The sequence below is a fragment of the Telopea speciosissima genome, chromosome 8 (assembly GCF_018873765.1).
Source record: "Telopea speciosissima isolate NSW1024214 ecotype Mountain lineage chromosome 8, Tspe_v1, whole genome shotgun sequence".
NCBI classification, from domain to species: Eukaryota; Viridiplantae; Streptophyta; class Magnoliopsida; order Proteales; family Proteaceae; genus Telopea; species Telopea speciosissima.
The window spans coordinates 51,623,395-51,648,961 of NC_057923.1; the positions used below are offsets into that span (position 1 = coordinate 51,623,395).

At 41.3% G+C, this 25,567-nt stretch overlaps 1 protein-coding gene across 3 annotated transcripts in view; it reads left to right on the forward strand.

Annotated features, from left to right (window-relative positions):
- The window catches only part of LOC122671707 (6-phosphofructo-2-kinase/fructose-2,6-bisphosphatase-like), a 146,557-nt gene that overhangs the window by 103,826 nt on the left and 17,164 nt on the right, over nt 1–25,567 (forward strand). For all 3 annotated transcript variants that reach the window (XM_043869087.1, XM_043869088.1, XM_043869089.1), the window contains exons 15-16: nt 3,010–3,057; nt 18,307–18,404. In XM_043869087.1, the coding sequence (XP_043725022.1) occupies nt 3,010–3,057; nt 18,307–18,404 (146 nt within the window). The remainder of the gene's footprint in view (nt 1–3,009; nt 3,058–18,306; nt 18,405–25,567) is intronic.

A 25,567-nucleotide genomic window follows, 5' to 3' on the forward strand; every position in this document is an offset into this window, starting at 1 on the left:
CAATTCTCTTTTGAAGGAGATATGGCGGAGGTTTGGAGACGTAGCCTTGTGCGCTTCAATGATCAGGCTATCAGGTTCCAGCGTTGGAAGCCTGATTTAATATACATGAGCAGCAGGTCCTTACCAAGCTCGTTTGGGTGAGGTTCCCAGATCTGTCTCTCGAATATTGGCATGAAAACGTGCTTGTCCATGGCGAGGCGTGGGCGGGCACGTAGCTCTTGATCGTCGTGCCGGCAGAGGTCTGCTGCCATTTTGCTAGAGTGCTTGTTGAGATAGACGCAGGAGATTCTTGACTCGTGTTGAAGAGGTTCAGGTAGAATGATTTGAACCTGGTTCTACCAAGGAATTTTGTTTCACTCAGAAGGTGATTTATGAGGATGGACTGCAAAGGTGTGGGTATTGTAGAAGGTTGGGACATCAAAGCTCCCTTTGTCGTCAGAAGAGGATGGATGAACTTCATCAACAAGAGAAGGATAGAGAGGCGTCAATCCCTGGTGCTATCTACGTTGGAGAAGATGGAGTTAACTCAGGTAACTCGAAGTCCAACTCGATGGGTGGATCGGCCAGAAAATCTCTCTCACAAGGCTTGAATTCATTTTCTCCTAATTCTAAGGCGCCAGCTGGTCATGAGGGGATTGTTGTTTCCAATTTGGTCGCAGCTATTCAAGGGAGGGAGAACTCTTATAATGGTATAACTCTTGGTGAGAATTCAATTTCTCCTCAATCTCCCAATTTGACGCAAAGTGGGAAAGATAAGGATACATTTTTAAATGTTGGAGAAGTTCTTGTAGTTGATTCCATTAGGCCACCTTCTTCTCATCCTACCTTTGGTGGAGGAATGGAGAACTCGCCGGCTTTTTCAGGGGTGCCGGATTTTGCAGTTGGTGGAGGGCTTGAGAGGAGAGACGTTGAGGTTGGGGAGTCTAATTTTAATGAGGTAGAATCAGTTCAAAGATTGGATTCTCATGGGTCGGGTTGTGACCAATCTGATCAAGAGGAGGTGCAAGGCGGGTGGACTCAGGTGTTGGGTCGGAAAAATCGTGATGGCCGTAGGAATGCCCCTCGAGGTGGTCGTGTGGGTTGCCGTATGGCCATGGTACTAAATCTCGTTTCGTTTCGGTGTTTCGGTCTGACCGAAATTTCCGAGATACTGAAATTTCGTCGAAATCTCGGTCGAAATATGGTATTTTTCTGTGGGTGTAAAATGCCAAAAATGTCCGAGATTTCCGAAATTTTCGAAACGAGATGACCGAAATTACCGAGATTTCCGAAATTTCCGAAACGAGATGACCGAAATTTCATCGAAATTTCCAAAATATTCAAAATATTGCATTTTTTCATTTCGGACTTGAGTTTCGTTTCGGACAGGTCGAGATACTCGAAATATTCGATATCTCGACCGAAATTTCGCGAGTTTTAGTACTATGCGTATGGCAACTCCAGTTATTGGTAGAACTCGACGTCAAAAGAAGGCAAAGCTTGGTGTTAAAGTTGTGGACACAATGGTAGAAAAACCTCTGGTTGAAAGGGAGACTGCATCTCCCTTTTCACTAGAGGAGGAGGCTCTTTTGGCTCGTGTGGCTTTTGATCGGCCTGGTGTATATGCTGAGATCCCCCGACGATCAAATTGGACAAGGACCCCCTCGGTGCGCCTCGCAGATCCCCTGTAGCCTTGTTTTATTATTTCTCTCGGGTAAGCGAGTGGCTTGAAGCCCTCGCCAATATGGTTTGGGACTGAGTCCCCCTTTGTAAGCTTTAGCTTTCTTTGCCAGTATTCTGTCATAGGCTTGTTTGCCCCCTTTTATATTTTCAATAAAATTTCTCTTTTCTGAAGAAAAAAAAAAAAAAACTAGTAGTAGAATGCCTATCACCATCAGCACCAGCCCAATCAGCATCAGAAAACCCAACCTGATTAGCATTCCGATTAGGTTGATAAATAAGACCTTTACCAGGAGCACTTTTCAGATATCACAACACACGACAAGCAACATCCGAATGAATTTTCTTTGGACACTGCATAAATTGACTAATAACTTCAATGACAAAGGATATATCTGGGCGAGTGACAGTAAGATAAATAAATTTGCCAACTAATCTTCTATACTGATGAACATCTGAAAAATCCTCTCTCAATGGACCCAAGTTTTTGATGGGTGTCCATGGGAGTATCTACTGGTTTGGAAGCAAGCATTCTAATGTCAGTCAGAAGGTTAAGGACATTTATTTTTTTTTTTAGGGGGGCGGAAGGTACCAGCCAGGAGACTCGAACTTGAGACCTCCTGGTGAGCATGGGCATGAAGCACACTATGGCTCACCAACTGCACTAGGCAGCTGCTGGTGAACTTCTTCTACAAAGCCCATTTAATTTCTGGGTAATATTAATCCTTCTTCTTCTCATAACATCTATCAACTCTAGGTTCTTACCGGTTAGGGATCCAATGTTCCAAGATGCTAATCTAATCCTATGCTTTTGGACTAGTTTCTTTACTCACACTTGTCCATTGTACGAGATTCCTTGCGTACTTGTCAACCCTTTCGAGCATCGACGCAGCGCGTCGCTTACATTCTTTGAGATAGTTAATTATCTATTTCTATATGTCATTAGCTTTATATTTGTCTATCAAACACTCCGACTTTTGGACAGAAAATAATGTTCTTTGAATCGATTCATTATTTTATATGAGGAATTTTCTGCTTTTGGAAGTGTTCATCAATAAACTTTTAATTGATTCTCTCTTTAGTATGTTAATTTAAGCTACTTGTTTATGACATGAATTCTTTTAATACCTAAGCTTTCCCTTATATTGTATTTTCTTCTTCTTTCTTTTTTCTTTGGTGTGGGGGGTGAGGGGGAGGTGGGAGGGCAATGTTTATTGCTTTAGAGTGAAACTCATCATATAGGTGTTTGCATCAGTCATTATATTTCCAATTACATATTCCATCTGCTGTCTTTTTCCCCTGACTATCTTTGATCCTAGGTATATTGAGAAATCTTGTCTGTTGATTCAGGTGAACAATATCAGTGGCTACCTTCCAGGAAGGATTGTCTTTTTCTTGGTAAGTTGAAGCACTGAAATCTATGGTGTCAGTTATTTCTTCTCATTTTATTTATAATTATTTGTTCGTTCATCAAAATGGTTACAAGTAATTTAACTACAAAAATGGCATATGCAGTTGTTCAAATATGATCCAGGAATTCATTAACCTTCCTTTACCCCGTTACTTAAATCATTAGTGAATCTTCTCAAGGGATTAATAGATGTAACAAACCAGAAGCTGCAACCAGTAACTGCAATAGAAGAAAGAAGAAAGAGAAGAGAACAATGGGAGAGAAGAAGGGAGACTGCTAAAGAAACTAACAATCGATGATCTTTGGCAGTCCTCATCGCATATATATATATATATGTAAAGCTTAATTACAATTAGAGAAGGACTAGAAGTCCTTGTTGTAATGGAAATAGAAGTCCAAGTCTTAAGTTGCCTAACTAGGAAATAATAAAACTAATGATAAAGATAACAACTAATCACGATAGGGACAAACCCCCTTATCGTGACACAGATCTTAGCACACCCCCTCAAGCTGGAGTATACATATCCAAGGTTCCAGCTTGGAACAACAAGAATGGATATTAAATCAGCACCAGTCTTGAATGCATATAGCAGTCAGATGCCAGTGAACACAGAGAACTTCATTCTGGTAACAATATCAACTCAAGCACACCAATCACCAGCAACATCAGCAGGTTTAAAAAAGTCGTCGTTTCGAATAAACCCAACATAACCATCAACAACAGACAAAATATGCGGTGGAGAATACCATAATGAATCTAGACACTCCAATGTACCTAGTTACATTACACACTTTACCAAGAGTACCAAACCAGAAGAAAACCGAACCGAACCAATCTTCAACACTTCATTAGTTGTGCTCAAGCCAAATGTAATGAATAGCAGCAATGAAAGCAAGTTTACCCACTCGGTCACATACAAAGGAATCTGCAAAAGTCATGTCAACCCAAATCCATTCTCTATGGAAGGGGAGAATTCGTCGACGAACTGGCCAGCAATCGGTGAGAAGCCAGGTCCAAATCTTTGAGGAGAGTGGGCAGCTGAAGAACAGGTGAGGTGATCTACATCTTCTAGCCCATTCCAACAAAGAATACAGCGGGGGGACAAAGGAATGTGCCTTCTAATAAGGAAAACCTGCGTGGGAAGACAACAACGTAGAGCACGCCAAAGGGTGAAGCTATGGCGAGGGATGCAGCTTGGGAACCAAACTACCTTGCGCCAGATGACAACTTCACCACTAGTTCTGATAAGGTTCCAAGCAGACTTCAAACTGAATATGCCTGAATGGGAAGCATTACAAAGAACCCTGTCACCCCTTCTTGGAGAAGATCTGTGGATATTTGGGAGAGTTGACCAGATGAGGGGGGAGGGGGAAGGAGGGTCCCAGCAAGCACCACGGGGAAGAAGGCTAAGAAATTTTATTAATTGGGAAAAGAGAAGGCCCAGTGGACTTTGCAGGGCCACAAGAAACAACAAAGCTATACAAAAAACCCAGCCTACAAGGACAGAACTGAGCACCTACCATACGAAGAAGGTGCTGTATGCTTTCCATGTATCAGTCATACCTCCAAACTCAACACAGGTGGAGGCCCAACCTATCAGCTTAGCTTTGACTTTTGAATGACCACACAAGGTGGTGCAGCATAATTCTTGAAGGTAATCATTTTTAGCCCCTGGAATCAACAACTGCAATCTTTTCCCTTTCTTTGCATTTATTAAGAACTGCATATTTGGATAGTGTGAAATTCCTCTAGAGAAGCCTGAACAAAACCTGTAGAGCTCAAGACCTCTCTCCAAATTTCTTCAGCATACGGGCAATATACAATAAAAGTGGAAAAGGTTGGCTTCTTTCCGCTGAGATAGTTAAACATTTGGCATGACATAACTCTTGATTTGAGATGGTCTGTTCGAAATGAAGTTTTGGTGTCTGGTTTTCCATAAAATAAAAGTGATGATTTTGGGAATTGTGACGTGTCTATGAGACAGCTCACCTTGATTTGAGATGGTCTGTTCGAAATGAAGTTTTGGTGTCTGGTTTTCCATAAAATAAAAGTGATGATTTTGGGAATTGTGACGTGTCTATGAGACAGCTCACCTTGATTTGAGATGGTCTGTTCGAAATGAAGTTTTGGTGTCTGGTTTTCCATAAAATAAAAGTGATGATTTTGGGAATTGTGACGTGTCTATGAGACACAGCTCACCTTTATTTATAATAATGAGTAATGGAGTACAAAGACAATAAAGCCTCTAGGGTAAAACAGTATAAACCCTAAGGACAATTCTACCCTTATAACCCATATTACAACAATCCCCCTCAAGTTGGAGCATGGATATCACACATGCCCAACTTGCATACAAGAGGACAAAAAACTTTACTATTTAAACCCTCGGTGAAAACATCAGTCACCTGGTCTCCAGACTTGACAAATGGAGTGCAAATCAGTCCTTGTTCCAGCTTCTCTTTGATGAAATGCCGGTCAATCTCCACATGCTTGGTTCGGTCATGCTGAACCGGATTATGGGCAATACTAAGAACAGACTTGTTGTCACAGTGCATTATAGGTAATGATGTAGGAACATCCAAGTTGTTCAAAAGCCTCTGGAGCCACATTAATTCACAAATTCCATGGACATAGTATGAAACTCGGCTTCAGCACTTGACCGGGCAACAATAGTTTGTTTCTTGCTCCACCATGTGACCAAATTGCTTCCAACAAAGGTGCAGTAACTAGAAGTCGACCTTCGATCATTAGGAGAACTAGCCCAATCAGAGCCTGTAAAAGCCTCCACTTGTAGATGATCAAGGTTCTAAGACTCGGGTCTTGGTGGCATCTCGGCCAAGCCAGAAACCGAGTCGAGAGTTGCTGCATTTTTTTGTTTTTTTGACTCGGACCCCCAACTTGGTGGGTTTTACACATATTTTGGGTTTGAAACTTGGTATCCAACCTATTTCAGGCCATTTAAACACAATGGCATGCCCAGATTTGCCAAAAAACAAGTCCAAATATGAGTTTTACTTTGGAATCCTACAAATAGGTGATGATTCTTGGACCATTGGAGTTGAATCTTCACTTTAGCACTTGAATCTCATTTCAAACAATGCAATCCACCCAAGATTTGAAAGAAAGAGGAAGAAATTTGAGGGAGAGAGCTGTTTGAGTGTTTTCCCCTTTGTTTAGAGAGCTATGGACAGAACTATTGACATTTCCGAGTTCTGTCCATTGCCCTCTTTTAATAAAAATGGGCACATGGGTCAAATGGGCAATTGAAATGGGTAAAAAACCATGTTCTAACCCGATACGGAGATCTCGGCGAGATATTGAACTTTTAAAACTAAAAAAAAAACTGGAAAAAATGTGTACCGAGACAATACCAAGATCTCGCCGAGAAAGTGTAATTTTAGAATGCGTATGGCATCCTGTCTCGGGATCTCACGAAACCGAGAAACTCGGCAAGATCTCGCGAGTTCTCGAACCATGTAGATGATCATGAAGAGAGAACAAAATTCTGTTACCTAGGGCAGTCTTCAAATACCGTAGGATACAGATCCCAACATCCCAATGAGAAGTATATGGGTCATGTACTGACTGACCATACTAACAACAAAGGCTTTGTCTGGCCGAGTATGGGAAAGATAGATCAGCTTCCCAACCAACCTCTAATATTTTTCTTTGTCCGCAGGGTCGCCTGTTTTACTAGAGTGAGAGCATTTGCTCCAAGATGAGTATTTGACGGTTTATACCCTAACATGCCAGTCTCAAATAACAAATCCAAGGTGTATTTCTGTTGCGAGAGAAATACTCCTTTGGTAGAACGAGCAATCTCAATTCCAAGAAAATGTAATTTGAGACGAGCAATTTCTTTAGTGTCGCTGCCCGTGACAGCTATAGCGTCCACATTTGACTATAAGAATAACAATCTTGGTTCCAGATCTCTTGATAAAAAGGGTGTGATCAGCATTGCTCTGGGTGTAGTCGAATGAGACCATTGCACCATGAAATCTTTCGAACCAAGCCCTTGGGGACTGCTTTAAACCATACAAGGCACGCTTTAGCTTGGGCACCTTCCCATGAGTCTCCTAAGTGACAAAACCAGGAATGAAATCCAAATATACTTCTCCCTCCAGTTCTCCATGAAGGAATGCATTTTTCACATCTAATTGTTGTAATTTCCATCCGAGATTGACTGCACATGACAAAATAACACGTATCTTGTTCATCTTTACAACAAGAGCAAAAGTTTCTTGGTAGTCAAGACCATAGGTTTGGGTAAATCCCCTAGCAACCAACCGGGCCTTGTATCTTTCCACAATAGCATCTGAATTCTGTTTGACAGGAACACATACTTGCAACTGGCTATCCTTTTTTTTTTTTTTTTTTTGAGGAAGAAATACTGAATCCCAATTGCCATTTTTCTTCAGAGCATACAATTCTTCCATCATGTCTGCCTTCCACTTTGGATCTCTAAGAGCTTCCTGGCAGGTTTTAGGAACAGAAACAGAGGACAAAGACATAACAAAGGCACAATATGAAGGTGGAAGAGACTTATACAAAACAACCTAAGAAATGGGGTGTTGCGTACAAGCTCGAACTCATTTACGGACTGCACTTGGAAAATCTAAATGTTGTAATATGGGTTTCAAGGGTAAAAATGTCATAGGGGTAATATTGTCCTTGTATCCATTCTGGAACATTCCTTCTCTTATTATAAATAAAGGTCGGCTGTAGTCGCTCTGACTCAAGCCATTATTCAAGGATTTCAACATGGTATCAAAGCAGGCAGGGGTCACGGTATCGAGTAGGGATGTAAACGGATCGAATTTGGTCGGATAGTGGCATTGTCATATTCGTATCCGATTATATTCGGACGGATTCGGATAATATCCTATCAGTTTTCGGACGGGTTCGGATAATTTTCGGATAGTGATTTTTTGAATACTGGTTCTCCTAAATGGATATGAATACGGATCGAATACGATTTTTCGACTATCCGTTGCCATATTTACTGTTTTTATGATTAGGGTTAGGGTTGAGACTTGAGAGTTCAGTAACCACCCTTTCTTCTACTCTTCTTAGTCTTTTATTCTCTTATGTTTTTTACTTTTGAATTTTTAATAGATATGTAATTCCATGTATCACATTGCATAAAACAATATATATATAAACCAATAGAAAATCTAGAAAAAGAATCACATTATCTTAATTTATAAATTTAAAAGGATAGACAAACAGAGTTATATTTCAGATATTTTATTACCGTCGGACTGGTAAACGAATCGGATAATAATCGGTCAGATAGGGGGATTACCATATTCGTATCCGATTAGTCTCGGACGGATTCGGATTCTCCTAAATGGATACGAACGTGGATCGAATACGGATTTACGAATATCCATTTACATCCCTGGTATCGAGTCCCCCTGAGAGCGGGCAGGTGTTAAAAAATTATTTATCCACCGATGTCCCCCTTTCGATAGTCCGCCGTGTTAGAGCTCCTGTATGATATACATACTGTTTCCTCCCTTTCCTATAAGGTCAGCCTTTTAGAGGAAGCGGTTTCAACATGGCATCAGAGCCAAAAATCCGAGAATATGGGACCTAATTTCTTTTCCTTTTTTTTCCTTTCTTTTTCTCTCTCCATCGTGATCTCGCCCTAGCAGCCAGCAACCACCACCGCTTCCGCCAGCCCCCCCCAACAGCACCGCCACCTCTTCTGCCAGCCCTCCGAGGCCTCCACCATCCTCTCCAGCCCACCGCCACTCTCCTGCGACCTCTTTCTTCCTTTTTCCTCATGGGAGACCTTCCCGGAGCCTTACGCTATTTTTTTCCCCTCCCTTGGTGGTGAGTTGACTCCCACCAAGGGCCTTTTTTTCTGTCATATTTTTTCCTATGCAGTAAAAATTCTGCAACTTTTTCTCTCTCTTTGTTGAGCCTTTTCTTGTGACCAGCCACCATGCCTGACAGCTCTAACATCACGTCTGCCTCCTCTGGCCATGACGGCCCATCGCAGCATGATTTTGTTCCTTTTCCAGCCAGTCCTATCAAATTAAATGGGGCCAATTACCTGTTGTGGTCTCGTTCTTTCCTGTTTGCGATTGGTTCCCGTGGTCTCTTTGGCTATATCACTGGAACCACTGTCAAGCCTAATGATACTGGTTCTGCCCAGGATAGGTGGATGAATTTTAACTTCCTGGTTATGTCATATTTGGTGAATTCGATGGGGCAAGAAATTGCTGGTCGTTATCTTCTACTTGATTCGGCAGCCAAAATTTGGAAGATAGCCTAAGACATATATTCGCAGGTTGGGAATGCCAGTGTTATGAGCTTCGCCAGAAGATCCACTCGACAAAACAGTTGGAGTTATCCCTATCTCAGTACTACAATAAGATGTGCACGATGTGGCAGCAACTTGATTTTTTGGGCACCTACACTGCAACCTGCGATACAGATGCCACTGCTTTCCAGAAATGGGAAGACGGCTTACGGGTATTTGATTTTTTGGCTGGCCTTAATATAGAATTTGATCCGATCCGGTCAAACATTCTGAATCGGGAACCTCTTCCCACTCTTGAGCAGGCATATGCTATTTTTGCAGCCGAAGATAGTCGCTGAATTGCCATGATTACTCCTGTTACTCAGGAACGTTCAGCTCTTATTTCTGGCCCTACAGCCCCTTCCCGTGGGAATTCTTCACGCTATTCTAGTGGTGATTGTTCATCTGGTGACTGTCCTCCTATTAAGTGTGATCATTGTGGAAAGGAATGGCACACTAAAGATCGATGTTGGAAGCTACATGGTCGCCCTGCAGACACTCGCGGGCGTGGGAGAGGGGGTTCCTATTGGTCCAACACTACCCGGGCCAATCAAGCAACTACTGATGACCAGCCCTCTGATCCATCTCTGTCCCAGATTATGGAAGAACTTCAGAATCTCATTAATATGATGACTCGACTGGATACATCTTCGTCTAGGTCTCCTTCTTTGGCTGCATCGGCTATTTCCCTGCCATCCGATCCTCCTACCACTCCTTCTCCAAGTATTTGTAGTGGGAATAGCACCTCCGTCATACTCGACTCTTGGGTCATTGACTCGAGTGCTACCGACCACATGACAGGTTCTTCTTCCCTTTTTCTGAAATATTATCCTTTATCTGGTCAGCATGAAGTCCGTGTTGCTAATGGGTCTCTTTCCCCAATCTCGGGCAAGGGATCCTTTCAATGCACTTCTTCTCTTTGTCTTTCTTCTGTTCTCCATGTTCCTAAGTTCTCTACTAATTTATTATCCATTAGTAGTATTACTAGGGACTTGAACTGCAAAGTAATATTTTTTCCTACTCACTATTTGTTCCAGGACTTGATAACGGGTTATACGATTGCATGTGGTAAGGTAGTTGGTGGTTTGTACGCATGGTACAAGATTTCGCGATATATCGGCGATATATCGGAAAATTTCGGTAATTTCAAGTGGGCCGAGACTAGATGTGAAGGCGAAACCAAAAAGTATAAAATTTCAACGATATTTCGTAACATTTCGGCGTATTTCGGCGATATACCAAAATATCGCTGAAATGTTACAAAACCCCTCACGTGACTCATTAAAGACCCCATATAAATACCATATTTTGCCAGCAAACAATCAAAATATCGACCGAGAGCTGGGCAGAGGCTCTTTTTGTGGTTTTTTCCTTGTTTTCCACTCTTCCAACTTGGATTCTAAGCATCTTCCAACTTGTTCTTTATCTTCTTCAACGGATCATCACCGAAAACACGTCGGAAACACTTCCTAGCATGATTGTGAAGGATTTTTCACTGTTTAAGGTAAATCCTTTTCCTTTAAAACTATTTTTTTGAAAATACTATGTACAAGAGTTGTTGGATGGTGATGATATTTATATATGTTAGACACCGGAGGCCGATCTACAACCTCACGGTGTCGAAATTTTTTTTACATATGTATTTTATATTTTATATTTTCTAGTTTTAAAAATTGATTTTCCTACAACTAAAATAGGAAAAAATTAGGGGTAATATAACTTAGATGGGGATCAATTAAATATATGTTAGACACCAATGGCCGATCTACGGCTTCACGGTGCCAAACTTATTTTTCTGCCCATAAATAATTATTTTTATTTTCGGAAATTAAGAACAATATTTAAAAAATAAAAAAAGGAAATAAATAAGGAAAAATATGAGTTTTAGGTTTGATTTGTGAACTTGTGACTTTGTGTATTGCCTATTAAAGTATTGAGCTATTTAGTATTGAGTCATTGACTATTATGGAGTTTATGAGAATATGATTTATGAATTATGTCTTATGAGTTTTAATTAGTTAGTTTAAATTTCTTTTATATCTTTGACTGCCTAATCAATGTGTATTTAACTATTTATACATTAGGGTTGGCGACCGTATACTGTCAATCAAGGATGCAAGCCCAAAACACCACTTTGAGTTCATTTTTTTGCAATATGAAGGTTTAAATGTGTTTATTTAGCTTAAATAAGGGTGTCCATGAAGTATCAGGCCTAGATATGGCCAAAAACCCATTGAGATGGACTGCCGAAATATTGCAGAAAAAATGCAATATTTTGGCAAAATTTCGAAATATTTCGGACATCTGGGTAGGCCCGAGATACCGATATATCGCGAAATCTTAAACCTTGTTTGTACGTGCTTGACAGCTCGTTCGCAGCATTGACATCCGCGACATCATCTACTGATTCTACTTCTACATCATTTGAGTTAAATAAGTGGCATTGCCGTTTGGGGCATCCACCTTTAAGTGTTTTGTCAACTTTATTCCCTAGTTTAATAAGACGGTGTAACCCGAATAATTTTTCATGTGATGCTTGCACTCTTGCTAAACAAACTCGGAATGTTTATCTTATTTTTGATAATCGAAGTATGACTCCTTTTAGATTAATTCATTCTGATGTATGGGGACCTGCTCGTTGTGTGTCTACCTCTAGATTTAGATGGTTTGTCACTTTTATTGATTGCTATAGCCATACTACAAGGGTGTAGTTAATGCATAGAAAGAGTGATGTATTTGCTTGTTTTCGGTTGTTTCACAAGATGGTCGGCACTCAGTTTGATGCAAAGGTAAAAAATTTACGGTCTAACAACGGCAGGGAGTATATGGATGGGGTCTTTCGGACTTATTTGGACACTCATTGTATTATTCACCAAACTTCTTATGTGGACACTCCAGCCCAGAATGGAGTAGCTGAACGCAAGAACAGATATTTGCTGGAGGTGGCACGCTCTCTTATGTTACCATGAATGTCTCCGCCCCCCATTTTTGGGGAGATGCCATTTTTGTAGCCACTTACCTGATTAATCGGCTCCCTTCCCGGGTCCTTACTGGTCGCTGCCCATTAGATGTGCTATTGGGATCCTCCACATATATTGTTCAACCCAACGTATTTGGCTATGTGGTCTTTACTAGAAATCATCATTCTCATGGGAAATTTGATCCAAAGGGGCTTCGGTGCATTTTTCTTGGATATTCCGCCACACAAAAAGGGTATAAGTGTTATCACCCACCACATGGAAACTTTTTGTCACCATGGATGTGGTCTTTCGGGAGTCTAAACCATACTTTGCACCATCGGTACTTCTTCAAGGGGAGAATTCAGGTAATGTAGATGTACCTATGATACCTCCATTAGATGTACATGTTCCTACCATTGAAGACGAGACTATTGAGTTGGAAGATGGGATTACCAGTCAAGAACAAGAACTAGGACAGAATGGACAGCCTATATTTCAGGGGGAGTCTGGAGATCAAGGGAAAGAACCGAATCAGGTGTAGACCTTTGTCCGTGGAACATTTTTTCTCCTCAAGGAGTTTTCTTCCCTCCTCGTGACACTGGGCACAAAGAGACCACCACCACTACACCCACGCAATCAATATCTGCTCCAAGTCCTAGTCATCCATCTGGTAAGCCTATTTCTGATCCAAGTCTTGGTCTTCCTATTGCAGTCAGAAAACCCAAGCGAAGTTGTACTCTACATCTAATTTCAAATTTTGTCTCTCATAATTCTTTAACTCCTTCATTCCATGCCTTTGTTTCCTCTTTATCTTCCATCTCCATTCCTAACAATGGGCAAGAAGCAATAGCTGAACAGAAATGGAAGGCGACAATGGATGAAGAAATGCATGCCCTGGAGAAAAATAGAACCTTGAGTTTGGAAACTCTTCCACAAGGAAAGAAATCCGTTGGTTGTAAATGGGTCTTTGTAGTAAAGCACCAGCCGGATGGGACAGTGGATAGATACAAAGCGAGATTGGTTGCCAAAGGGTTCACCCAGACCCATGGGATCGACTACCAAGAAACCTTTGCTCCTGTAGCAAAGATGAACACTGTTCGGGTAATTATTTCTTGTGCTGTAAACCAAGGCTGGAGTCTTCAACAACTTGATGCCAAGAACGCATTCTTACATGGAGTTGGAAGAGGATGTCTATATGGAGATACCTCCTGGATTTGCTTCACCAAACACTCAGGGAAATGTGGCTTAAAGCAATCACCCAGGGCCTGGTTTGGTCGTTTTCATAAAGCCATGGTTGCCAATGGCTATAAACAAAGCAATGCTGATCACACGCTATTTGTCAATAGAGTGGGACAACATATCACTATTCTAATTGTCTATGTAGATGATATAGTGATCATTGGGAGTGATGCACAAGAAATTTAGAAGTTGAAGACCTACTTAGGCACAAAATTTGAGGGCAAAGACTTGGGCAGATTGCGGTATTTCTTGGGAATAGAGGTTGCCTATTCAGCTAAGGGTATATCTCTTTCTCAGAGAAAATACACTCTTGATTTATTGAATGATACTGGGATGCTTGGGTGTACACCTGCCGATACACCTTTGGAGCCTAACACACACTTAAAGAGTAAGGAAGGTGACCCTATGGACAAGGGAAGTTATCAGAGACTGGTTGGGAGATTGATATATTTATCCCATACCCGACCAGATATTGCATTTGCAGTAAGTGTAGTTAGCCAATTTAAGCATGATCCTCACTCTTCACACTTGGAGGTTGCATACCGGATCCTAAGGTACTTGAAGTCTTCCCTTGGTAAAGGAATCCTATATTCTCCACATAGTCACCTTCGGGTAGAAGCTTATACTGATGCAGATTGGGCAGGCAACACTGATGATAGCAGATCAACATCTGGATATTGCACCTATGTTGGAGGAAACTTAACTACTTGGAGAAGCAAGAAGTAGGCAGTGGTTGCTCGGTCAAGCGCTGAAGCTGAGATTAGAGCCATGGCACAAGGTATCTGTGAATTACTTTGACTCAAGGGACTTCTTCAAGATCTTGGGATGCTAGGTGACCTTCCTATGCGACTCTACTACGACAGTAAATTTGCAATCAACATTGCCCATAACCCAGTCCAACATGATCGCACCAAACATGTTGAGATTGATCAGCATTTTATCAAGGAGAAGTTGGAGCAAGGAGTCGTTTGTATTCCGTTTGTTCAGTCTAGTAATCAACTGGCTGATATTTTTACTGAGGGGATTAACAGTAAATTGTTTTGTTCTGTTGTTAGCAAGTTGGGCATGCTTGACATGTATGCACCTACTTGAGGGGGAGTGTTGTAATATGGGTTTCAAGGGTAAAAATGTCATAGGGGTAATATTGTCCTTGTATCCATTTGGAACATTCCTTCTCTTATTATAAATAAAGGTCGGCTGTAGTCACTCTGACTCAAGCCATTATTCAAGGATTTCAACCCTAAAGAAGGATCTGAAATAATGGGAGATGTTGGGAAAAGATTACCTGGAGGTAGTGGATCCAATATAGGAGGAGCTGGTGGATCTGGAGTAGCAGCTATGATCATGTCTATTTGTGTCCCACGAGCATGTTGATGAGTGTAGGTATGAACAATGGGTGGATCAACAATAGGTTGAGTTTCCCCTTGGATGGGAATGGGAGACTCCCCCTGGACAGAAGGCATGGGAAGGGAAGGCATAGGCATATCAGCACTAACCAAGTCACCCCTTTGACGAAATGCCGGAGCAAAATATGGGACAGCTTCATTGAAAACATCCATACTTGCGTACATTCGGTGGGTTGGCGGATGATAACAGTGGTAGCCCTTCTGAGTAGGAGAATAACCAACAAAGATGCATTTCAGACCTCACGGCTCCAATTTATTAGGATGCTGATGGTTCCGAGCATAACAAACCTATCCAAATACCTTTGGTGGAATAATAAAGGTATTGGAACCCTGAAGAACCTGAATAGGAGACCTAAAATTGAGAACACAAGTAAGCATCCTGTTGATTAAATATGTGGCGATCAGAACAACCTTACTCCAATAATATGGTGGGACATTCATTTCAAACATCAGGGCACGAGCTACATCCAATAAGTAGCCGTTCTTGCATTCAGCCACCCCATTTTGAGCAGATGTGTCAGAACAACTGGTTTGATGGAGAATGCCTTAAGATGCAAGACATGTCTGAAATGCCCCATCTGTATACTCCCTTCCATTATCACTATGGGGAATTTTAATCTGGGCATTAAACTAGGTACGAACAAAATTATGAAATGATTGAAAACAACTGAAAACATCACTTTTATGGTGCATAAAATAAAGCGAAGTGCAACGGGTATGACAATCAATAAAGGAAACAAACCATTTATTACCAGAAATGGATGAACATCGAGCAAGGTCTCACACATCCGAATGGATTAACATAAAAGGAGAAGTACTTCGAGAATTCAAACTAGAACAAGAAGAATGTGTTTGCTTGGCTAAAATGCCAGCATCACAAAAAACATCTTTGGGATTACATTTGGAAAAAAAAAAACTTAGGAAAGGCTTTAACTAAATTACCCACTGGAGGGTGTCCTAAACGTCTATGCCAAAGTAATATGTTAGGAGGAACAACGGGATCAACAACAGTTGGATGAGCATGACTAAGAGAAGAAGCAGCAGCATCGAGCGAATAGACACCATAATCTTTACCAGAGCCAACCGTTTCCCCCGTTACCAGATCCTGGAAAAGACTATGAGAAGGAGAAAAAGTCACTTTACAATTAAGGCTGGAAGTGAGACGACTAATAGAAAGGAGATTTGTAGTAAAGTTAGGAACATGTAAAACAAAATTTAATGTCAAGGTGGGAGAACATGAGATGGATCTCTTGTTAGAAATAGAGGAAAGAGAGCCATCATCGATGCGAACATTGTCCTTACTAGAACATGGTGAATATTTGGAAAAAAATTGGCCTTACCGGTCATATGGTTTGAGGCACTAGAGTCAAGAATCCAGGATTGGGATATAGTAGGTGCACAAAGACCAGCAAAAGAAATACCTGGGGTTGCAGAATTCGAAGTTACCAAGGTGGAAGAAGAAGCAGAAGTGGAACTAGCAGGGCCGGTGGAGTCCAACTTGGTTACCAAATGACGAAGAAGCTTGGTAAGCTCATCCGGAGGAGTAGAAGGAGCAGCACTAGGTGGATGATCAATTGCAATAGCCTCAGTATGATTTGTTGAAGGTTTCCCATGACCACGACCCTTGTTGGAAGGGGCAGTGGGGCGCCCATGGAGCTTCCAAAAAAATTCCTTGGTGTGTCTCTCTTTCCCACAATAATCACATTTGACAGGATCGCGTTCAGAATGATCACCAGGGCGAGAAGACCCACCTTTTGATTACACAGGAGGACCAGACAGAAGAGCCGGTCCTGGGAAGAGGGGGGCAGCATAGCAGCGTGATGGCTGTCCTCAAGTTGGATCAGGGAGTAAGCTTGCTCCAGAGTCGGGAACGGATCCTTGCTAAGAACTTGGGCACGGAGCTAATCATACTCCACATTAAGTCCAGCAAGAAAAGCATACACCCTGAATATATCTTCTCGTTTCTTGAACTTGATCACATCTTCAGGGGTAGAGGCCTGAAATTTATCATAAAAATCCAATTCCTGCCACAAGCTGTGCAACTTGAAGTAGTATTGGGATAGTCTGAGTTTCTTCTGCTTGGTCTCATGAAGTGTCTTACGCAATACATAGACCTATGCATCATTCCCAACCGGTGAATAAGTCTCTTGAGCAGCCTTCCAAAATTTTGCAGTCATGTCTAACAGGAGATAACCATGAACAAGTTGAGATGTCATGCTTGATAGAAGATAGGACATCACTAGGGAGTTGGAAGAACTCCACTTCTCTTGTTCAGGACATGCAGTGGTGGGTTTCTCCTTTGCACCAGTGAGATAACCCAAATACCCGCGGGAGTCGATGTTGAGATAACAAGATCTGGACCACATCAAATAATTGCTTCCATCCAACCAGACGGCGCACATAGGGAATGTAGGGAAGCCTTCATGAGAACCATGGACTTGCTCTTCTATACCAGATGTAGCAGAAGAAAGATCCAACATCATTACAAAAAACACGGGATAATCAACCCTAGAGTTGAAGGGAAAAACGAAATCATCAACAGATCCAAAAAAAACTTCTCAGGACAAGAATCAGCCATTTTTAGTTCATGAATAAAGGCTGAGGGATCAAACAAGGAGGGAAAAAGCCCTCGATGGTGGAGAAAAGCACCACCCACCACCAAGGGGTGGCGGATGAAGGGAGGCAGAACTCCCTGCCTCTCGGTGATGCTAGAAGTGAGATCGAGAGAGAGGGAGGAGCAAGGTGAGCCGGTGGTGATGAGATGGAAGTCAATGGAGGTGGTTAGGTGGTGGCGGTGCTAAGGGAAAAACGAGAAAGAGAAAGGAAGAGAGAGATTGTGGTGGTGGCTGTGGGAATCCCTAGGTCAATTCTCCCTAGAGCTTTGATACCATGATGATTTTGGGAATTGTGACGTGTCTATGAGACACAACCTACCTTTATTTATAATAATGAGTGATGGAATACAAAGACAATAAAGCCCCTAGGGCAACACAATATAAACCCCAAGGACAATTCTACCCTTATACACTATATTACAATATAAAGTTTATTGCTCGGTTGCTCAGACAAATCCCTTCCTGTTTTTTGCTTTTGATGTAACTGCAAACATGGGTCAGTTTGAGTACCACATTGCTTAGTATGACTAAGTTGACACTTTACAGCTTAAAATTAAAGATTTACTTGGCTGATATAGTAATTGTTTCTGTAATTCTATTTTATTTTTTCATGGGTATAAGTCCCATCTTAATTCTTGAAATTTTTGTTTTTGTTGTTCTTTTTGTGAAGAGGATCAAAATGAACCGTTATTAATTTGTTTGCAGGTAAATACACATCTCACACCCCGCCCAATATTTCTTACTCGACATGGAGAGAGTCGGGCTAATGTTAGAGGCAGAATTGGGGGTGATACAGTTTTGAGGTATGACTCTAAATTCTTATAATAATATTAAACACAAGTAATCTTCCTAAAAGCCCTTCATTAGTGCTTTTGGAAATGTAAAAAATCTGACCAGGATGTTGTTCAGGCCGTTGGATGCTAGACCTGAATGACCTAATATATGATTGAAGTAAAGTTGATTTTTCAGTGAATAAACATTCAACATTCAGGAACACTGTTTAGATTTTTTAGGTCCAGTGATTATGTTTTCGACACCAGAAACATTTTTATAGCACATAATCTGAAATCGGGAAACATAGTGGGCGAGCCTTAGTGCAACGGTTAAGTTGCGCTATTGTAACCTGTTGGTTGTGGGTTCGAAACTTCGAAACAGCTTCTCCTGCAAAACAGGGGGCTGCCCCTCCCAGACCCTGTAGTAACGGGAGCCTCGTGCGCTGGGATGCTCTTTTATAATCTGAAATTGGAGAACATACATGTTTGACAGCATGAGTTGAACCTCTAGACTCAAACATGAAAATAGCCCTTCCTACTTCTCACCAAATATTTTATTGTGTTTAAGATGGAGGGGAGTGCCATCCAATGCCCACCTAATATGACAACATTGTGGATCCATGCCATATAGTGGACCCAAACCAATTCACTGGTAGGTACTATGCGAATGTAGGGGTGGGCCCACTTTATGGTGCAGATCTCTGGTGTTGTCATCTCATGCAGGAGTTGGGTAGCATTTCCCATGGATTAAAGTATCGGTCTGTATCGTATCTGATGAATTCTGAAGAATATGGGAGAATGACTTGTGTCAATGTGACACAGGCCAGCTTTATTTATAATAGAATAGAGGAACATTCCAGAATAGAGTACAAGACCAAAATACCCTTATAACAGTTCTACCCTTGTACCCATATTACAACACCCCCCCTCAAGTTGGTGCATATATATCTATCATGCCCAACTTGCTAACAATAGAAACAAATAACTTAGGACTCAATCCTTTAGTAAGAACATCAGCAAGCTGATCATCTGACGGAACGAAAGTAATGCACATCTGACCACTATCAAGTTTCTCCTTGATAAAGTGACGATCTATCTCCACATGCTTTGTTTGATCATGATGAATAGGATTATGAGCGATGCTGGTTGCGGACTGCTATCGGAGTACAACCGTATAGGCATCTCAACCTCAATTCCAAGATCTTGCAATAAACCTGGGAGCCAAAGGGCCTCACATATACCCTGGGCTATAGCCCGAAACTCGGCCTCTGCACTAGAATGAGCAACAACAGTTTGCTTCTTGCTCCTCTAGGTGACAAGATTCCCTCCCAACATAAGTGCAGTAGCCAGAAGTAGAATGCCTGTCATCAGGTGATCCAGCCCACTGCATCTGTATATGTTTCAATTTGCATGTGACCATAGGGAGAAATAGAAATTCCTTTTCTTGGAGCAGCTTTCAAATACCTCAAAATTCTGTAGACAACATCCAAGTGTGTAGAATAGGGGTCATACATGTACTAGCTTACCAGACTTGGTGCAAAGGAAATGTCTGGACAAGTGTGGGACAAGTAAATCAAACGTCCTACCAGTCGCTGGTACTACTCCCTATTCACAGGTTCTCCTTCCTTTAACCAAAGGTGACAATTAGGTTCAACAGGGGTGTTTGCTGGCTTGCATCCCAACATACTTGTCTCAGACAATAGATCCAATGTGTACTTTCTTTGAGATAATGAGATTCCTTTATTAGAGTAGGCAACCTCAATACCCAAGAAGTACCTAAGCATCCCCAGGTCTTTGATCTCAGATTTAGTGCCCAGAAAATTTTTCAAAGAATCAATCTCCTCCTGGCTGCTCCCAGTAATGACTATATCATCTACATATACAATCTACATAGTCAGATGTTTGGTAGTCCTAATAAATAGTGTGTGATCTGCATTGCTCTGCTTGAACCCAATGGAGACCATTGCTTTATGAAACCTACCAAACCATGCCCGGGGAGACTACTTCAACCCATAAAGAGCTTGATTGAGCTTACACACCTTTCCCTGAGTCTTTGGAGAATCAAATCCTGGTGGAATATCCATGTAGACCTCCTCAGTCAACTCACCATGCAAGAGTGCATTTTTTACATCAAGTTGAAATAAGTTCCGTCCCTGATTTACTGCATAAGATAAGAGAACTCTCACAGTGTTCATCTTTGCCACTGGAGCAAACGTCTCCTGATAGTTAATTCCATACGTCTGGGTAAAGCCTCTAGCAACCAGCCTGTCTTTGTATCGTTCAATGCTCCCATCAGCCTTGTGTTTAACTGCAAACATCCATTTACACCCTACAGCTCTCTTTCCCGGTGGCAGCTGAACCAAATCCCATGTGTTATTTTTATCAAGGGCTCTCATCTCTTCCTTCATAGCTTCTTTCCAATCCGAGTGTGCCACTGCCTCCTGCCAAGAGTTAGAAAGATACACAGAAGACAGGGAAGCAAGAAAGGTCTGAAATGTAGGAGATAATGAGTCATAAGAAACAACATTTGAAATTGGGTGCTAAGTACAACTATGTTTACCTTTCCTAGTAGCAATAGGAAGGTCAAGTGTAGGATCATAATCAGAAGGAGGAATAGATGGAAGCTTACCAGAGGGTTTAGAGTTGGTAGAACTTGGAACCTCTACCGTCAATTTCAGAGGAAAGATGGTAGTAGGCCTGTTCTGGTCGAGATTTTCCTTCCTGCCATATGTCAATAGTGACTTATCTCCCTGAACCTTTTTTCCATTCCCTGGCTGATTACTTGGCTGAATAATGGGTTCAGTGGGTACAGTAGAGGACACAGGAGTCTCCCCCTGAACAGAAATCTCACCTTGTTGTTCCTGACTAGTAACCCCATCCTCAAGAACATCCTCTTCTTCCCAGGGCAGATCTATGGGAATTTGAAGGACCTCTTCCTGGTGAACAGACTCCCCCTGAAGAGGGATAGGGTAAAAGGGAATATTTTCCTGAAAAATAACATCCATAGAAACAAAAACTTTCCGAGAAGAAGGGTGGTAACATTTATAGCCTTTTTGGGTAGCTGAGTATCCCAAAAAAATACACCGAAGAACCCTGGGGTCTAATTTCCCATGCACATGATGATTCCGAACAAAAGCAACACAGCCAAAACCTTAGGTGGAACAGGGAAAGTGACACCACCTAGAAGAGTTTCAATGGGGCTCTTAATATTTAGGACACGAGATAGCATCCTATTAATAAGAAAGGCTGCCGTGGTGACAGCATCTCCCCAAAACCGAACAAGGACATTCATAGCAAACATTAAAGACCGAGCAACTTCGAGGAGATGTCGGTTCTTTCTCTCTGCCACTCCATTTTGAGGTGGAGTATCAACACAGGAAGTCTGGTGAACAATCCCATGGGCTGAAAAATAAGACTGAAATGCCTTAACCGAATATTCAGTGCCATTATCAGACCTTAAAATTCTGATTAGCATCAATCAGTGTTGAAACCATGTTATGAAAATGCTGAAAAATAGAAAAAACATCACTTTTCTGGTGCATTAAATAAACCCAAGTTGTTCTACTAAAACAATCAATAAAAGTCACAAACCATCGAAAACCAGAAGAAGAAACCACACTGGCAGGACCCCACATTAGAATGAATTAAACTAAAAGGAATTAAACTTCGATTATCCGATACTGGGTATGTGGATCTGGTTTGCTTTGCAAAGATGCAAGCATCACAATGAAAGTTCTTCAAATTACAATCTTTAGAAAAACTAGGAAATAAGCTAGTAAGAGTTCTTAGCGGGGGGTGTCCTAATCGACGATGCCACGTATATAAATCAGCCAGCGCTTTAGATCCAGATCCTGGGAGAGAAGCCACAGTAGATAATGCAGTAGGAGGCTGCTCTAACAGGTACAGGCCACCTTCCGTCTTACCACATGCAATCGTACTGCCTGTTTCCAAGTCTTGAAATACATAGTGAGAAGGAAAGAAAGTCACTTTACAATTGAGCTCACGTGTAATGCTACTAATGGATAACAGATTAACAGGTTAGTAGAAAAACGGGGGACATGAAGACCAGATGATAAAGAAAGGGAAGGTGAACAATGTATAATTCCCTTGCCAGATATAGGAGAAAAGGATCCATTAGCAACTCGAACCTTACTATTACCAGCTAATGGATAATATTGGGAAAAGTGTTTGGGAGAACTTGTCATGTGGTCGGTAGCACTAGAGTCGATAATCCAAGAAGTGGATTTGACAGGGGAGCTCTGACCACAAAACAGAATACCTGTAGAAGAACTGGCAGAGGAAGGAGCAGCAGTGGCAGAGGCAACACTAGCATGGGCCGAAGGTGCTGAAGTAGTAGATTCCAGCCATTATGTCAAACTCCGCAGGTGGGTCATCTCATCGGTAAAGAGAGGTGTACTGGAAGAATCATCCTCAGAGATGGACTGATGAGCAACACTTCCTCCAGATTTGGGCGGCCACTCCCACGGGAATCAAGGGGACGACCATGGAGTTTCCAACAATGATCCTTAGTGTAACGCTCTTTCCCACAGTAGTCACACTAAACAGGAGGTCGCCCAAACAGGGCAGCCGAACCACGATTCTAAACAGAAGGAGAAGCCATAGAGGAAGTCAAAGCCCCTTTAGAGGGTTCCGTATAAAGGGCAGCACGCTCCACAAGAGGAGGGTGTACCATAGCCTCACGATGGCTTTCTTCAGAAGCAATAATAGCATACGCCTGGGCGAGGGTTGGAAAGGGATACTTAGTCAGGACATGTGCACGAATGGGATCATATTCCATGTTCAGTTTGGCCAAAAAATCATACACCCGAAGCTTTTCTTCCCATTGGCGGTATGCAATAGTGTTAACTTGACATGTAGCAATAAACTTCCCATAGAAATCCAAAGTTTGCCAGATACCTCTCATGGCATTGTAGTACTGGCTAAGAGTAAGATCCTTTTGTTCCATTTTATGTATCTTCCAAGTTCCAACGGAGTTCATAACACTGGGCATCATTACCAATCTTAGAGTAGGTTTCTTTGGCAACACTCCAGACATCGGCAGCAGTCTCCAACAACAGATAGCTCTAAGAAATCGCAGGATCAATAGAACTGAGGAGAAAAGACATCACCAGGCACTCATCAAGATCCCATTTATCCTGGGCCTTCTCTGCAGCATTGGGGCGAATAGTGGTAACCCATAAAATGGCCTTTCAAACCACAGGAATCAACAACAAGCGAAACAGACCTCGACCACATTAGGTAATTATAACCATCCAATTTAACAGAGTTAGTCTGGAAACTAGGGAAATCCTTCTCACGATGCACAGAGGTTCCCCCTTGTCCAGGAGAGATGGCAGAATTTTCTTCGTCAGACATGGCCGCAAAGAAGGGAAAAAAATATCACAAATCTTCACTTAACAAAGCAGCACATAAAAAAATCTGCAAAATAAAAAGGAGATCTAAGGCATAGGTGAAGGCAAAATAGCCCTTGGTAGGATACACTCACCACCAAGGGAAGCCGAAAGAGGTAGGCAGGGAAGGGGACCCCTGCGGCTTAGGTTGAAGAGGCGGAAAAAAGGAAGGAAGGGCGGAAAAAAGTGGGAGCGGAAAAAATGGAAGAGAAAAGGTGGGAGGGGTGTGGTGGTGGTGGTCTCGAGAGAAGAGAAAGAGAAGGCGGAAGAAGTGGTGTAGGTGGGAGGCGGAAGTGGTGGTGGTGCTGCTATGGTGGTGGTGGGTGAGAAGCTGCTGTTTTCTTAGTCTTATGCATGACCAAAAAACTTAGGTCGATATTCCCTAGCTCTGGATACCATGATGAAATCTGAAGAATATGGGAGAATGACTTGTGTCAAAGTGACACAGGCCAGCTTTATTTATAATAGAATAGAGGAACATTCCAGAATAGAGTACAAGACCAAAATACCCTTATGACAGTTCTACCCTTGTACCCATATTACAACAATATCGTATCGGTATCGGTTGGTATCAATACGATACTGACCGATACGTCTCTTTTTTAAAAAAAATATATTGTATCAAGTGTATCGATATGTATCGACCGATACGTGTCGATACGATATGGTCGATACCTATCGATGCACTCGATATGTACAAACTTTACCCTTTTTCTGGGTTTTTAAATGTTTCGATACGTACCGATACATTTTGATACACTTGTCTTTTTTCACACTTTACACCAAACACGAACCAGTGAGCTTGCCTGCAGCGGAAAAAACCATTTCCAGTCAAGGAGAAAACCCAGAAAATTGGATTTGAAGCCATTTTTTCACCTAAATCTCGAGGGCTTCCATTCCATAATGAAAAACGATTCTAATAGAGGTGGAACCACATCATTTGCTGCATCCAACAACCCAAAATGGAAAATTGAATGTGTTCTTGAAGGGAAAGATAGGTTTTTTCTTTTCAAAAAACTTGATCTTTTGTTTCAAATCTTGCATTTTAGTTTTTTTTTTTTTGCTATGATTCAAGGAGAATAGGTTCAACTAACTATTTTTTTTTGATAATAGGTTCAACTAACTATTTGATGCATGCTTTGTATACATTTGCAAAGATTTGAACTCAAATCTATCATTTTTCACCCAAAATTGAAAATGGCTTCCAAAAATGATTTTTTTTTTATTTCTTCTAAAAATTAGAACCTATGCATATGTGTATAATATATGTACTACATTATGTACAGATCTATCACATTGAATGAAGATTATATTTTTACTCTATAATCTGTATTTTTTTTTTTTTTTTGCTATTTTCTGGAATTATAAAATACTTACAAAAATGTTATTTTTTCATCTTTACTCTTTCATTATAGTTTGATTAAGTGTCCCAATGGCTGAAATACATGACAAGACTTAGATTGATATAATTTGTATCATAATGTACTATATTATGTCATTTTTTAATTTCTGAAAAATGAAATAATGTGAAACAAATTATGGAAAATATAAAAAATGATTAAAGTTTGCTTAATATACTTTGCTAAGTACATGCAATGCATGAAATACATCATATAGACAATTAGACTTATACTATACTTGTACAAGTTATTGATGTTTGGATTTTAATATACATTAATACTTATGTAGTTATCTACTTACCTTTGATGTTTAGGACAATGCCGCGACAACAAGACATTGGATGGTCTTATTGTACTAAAATAAACAACAACAGATTGCATA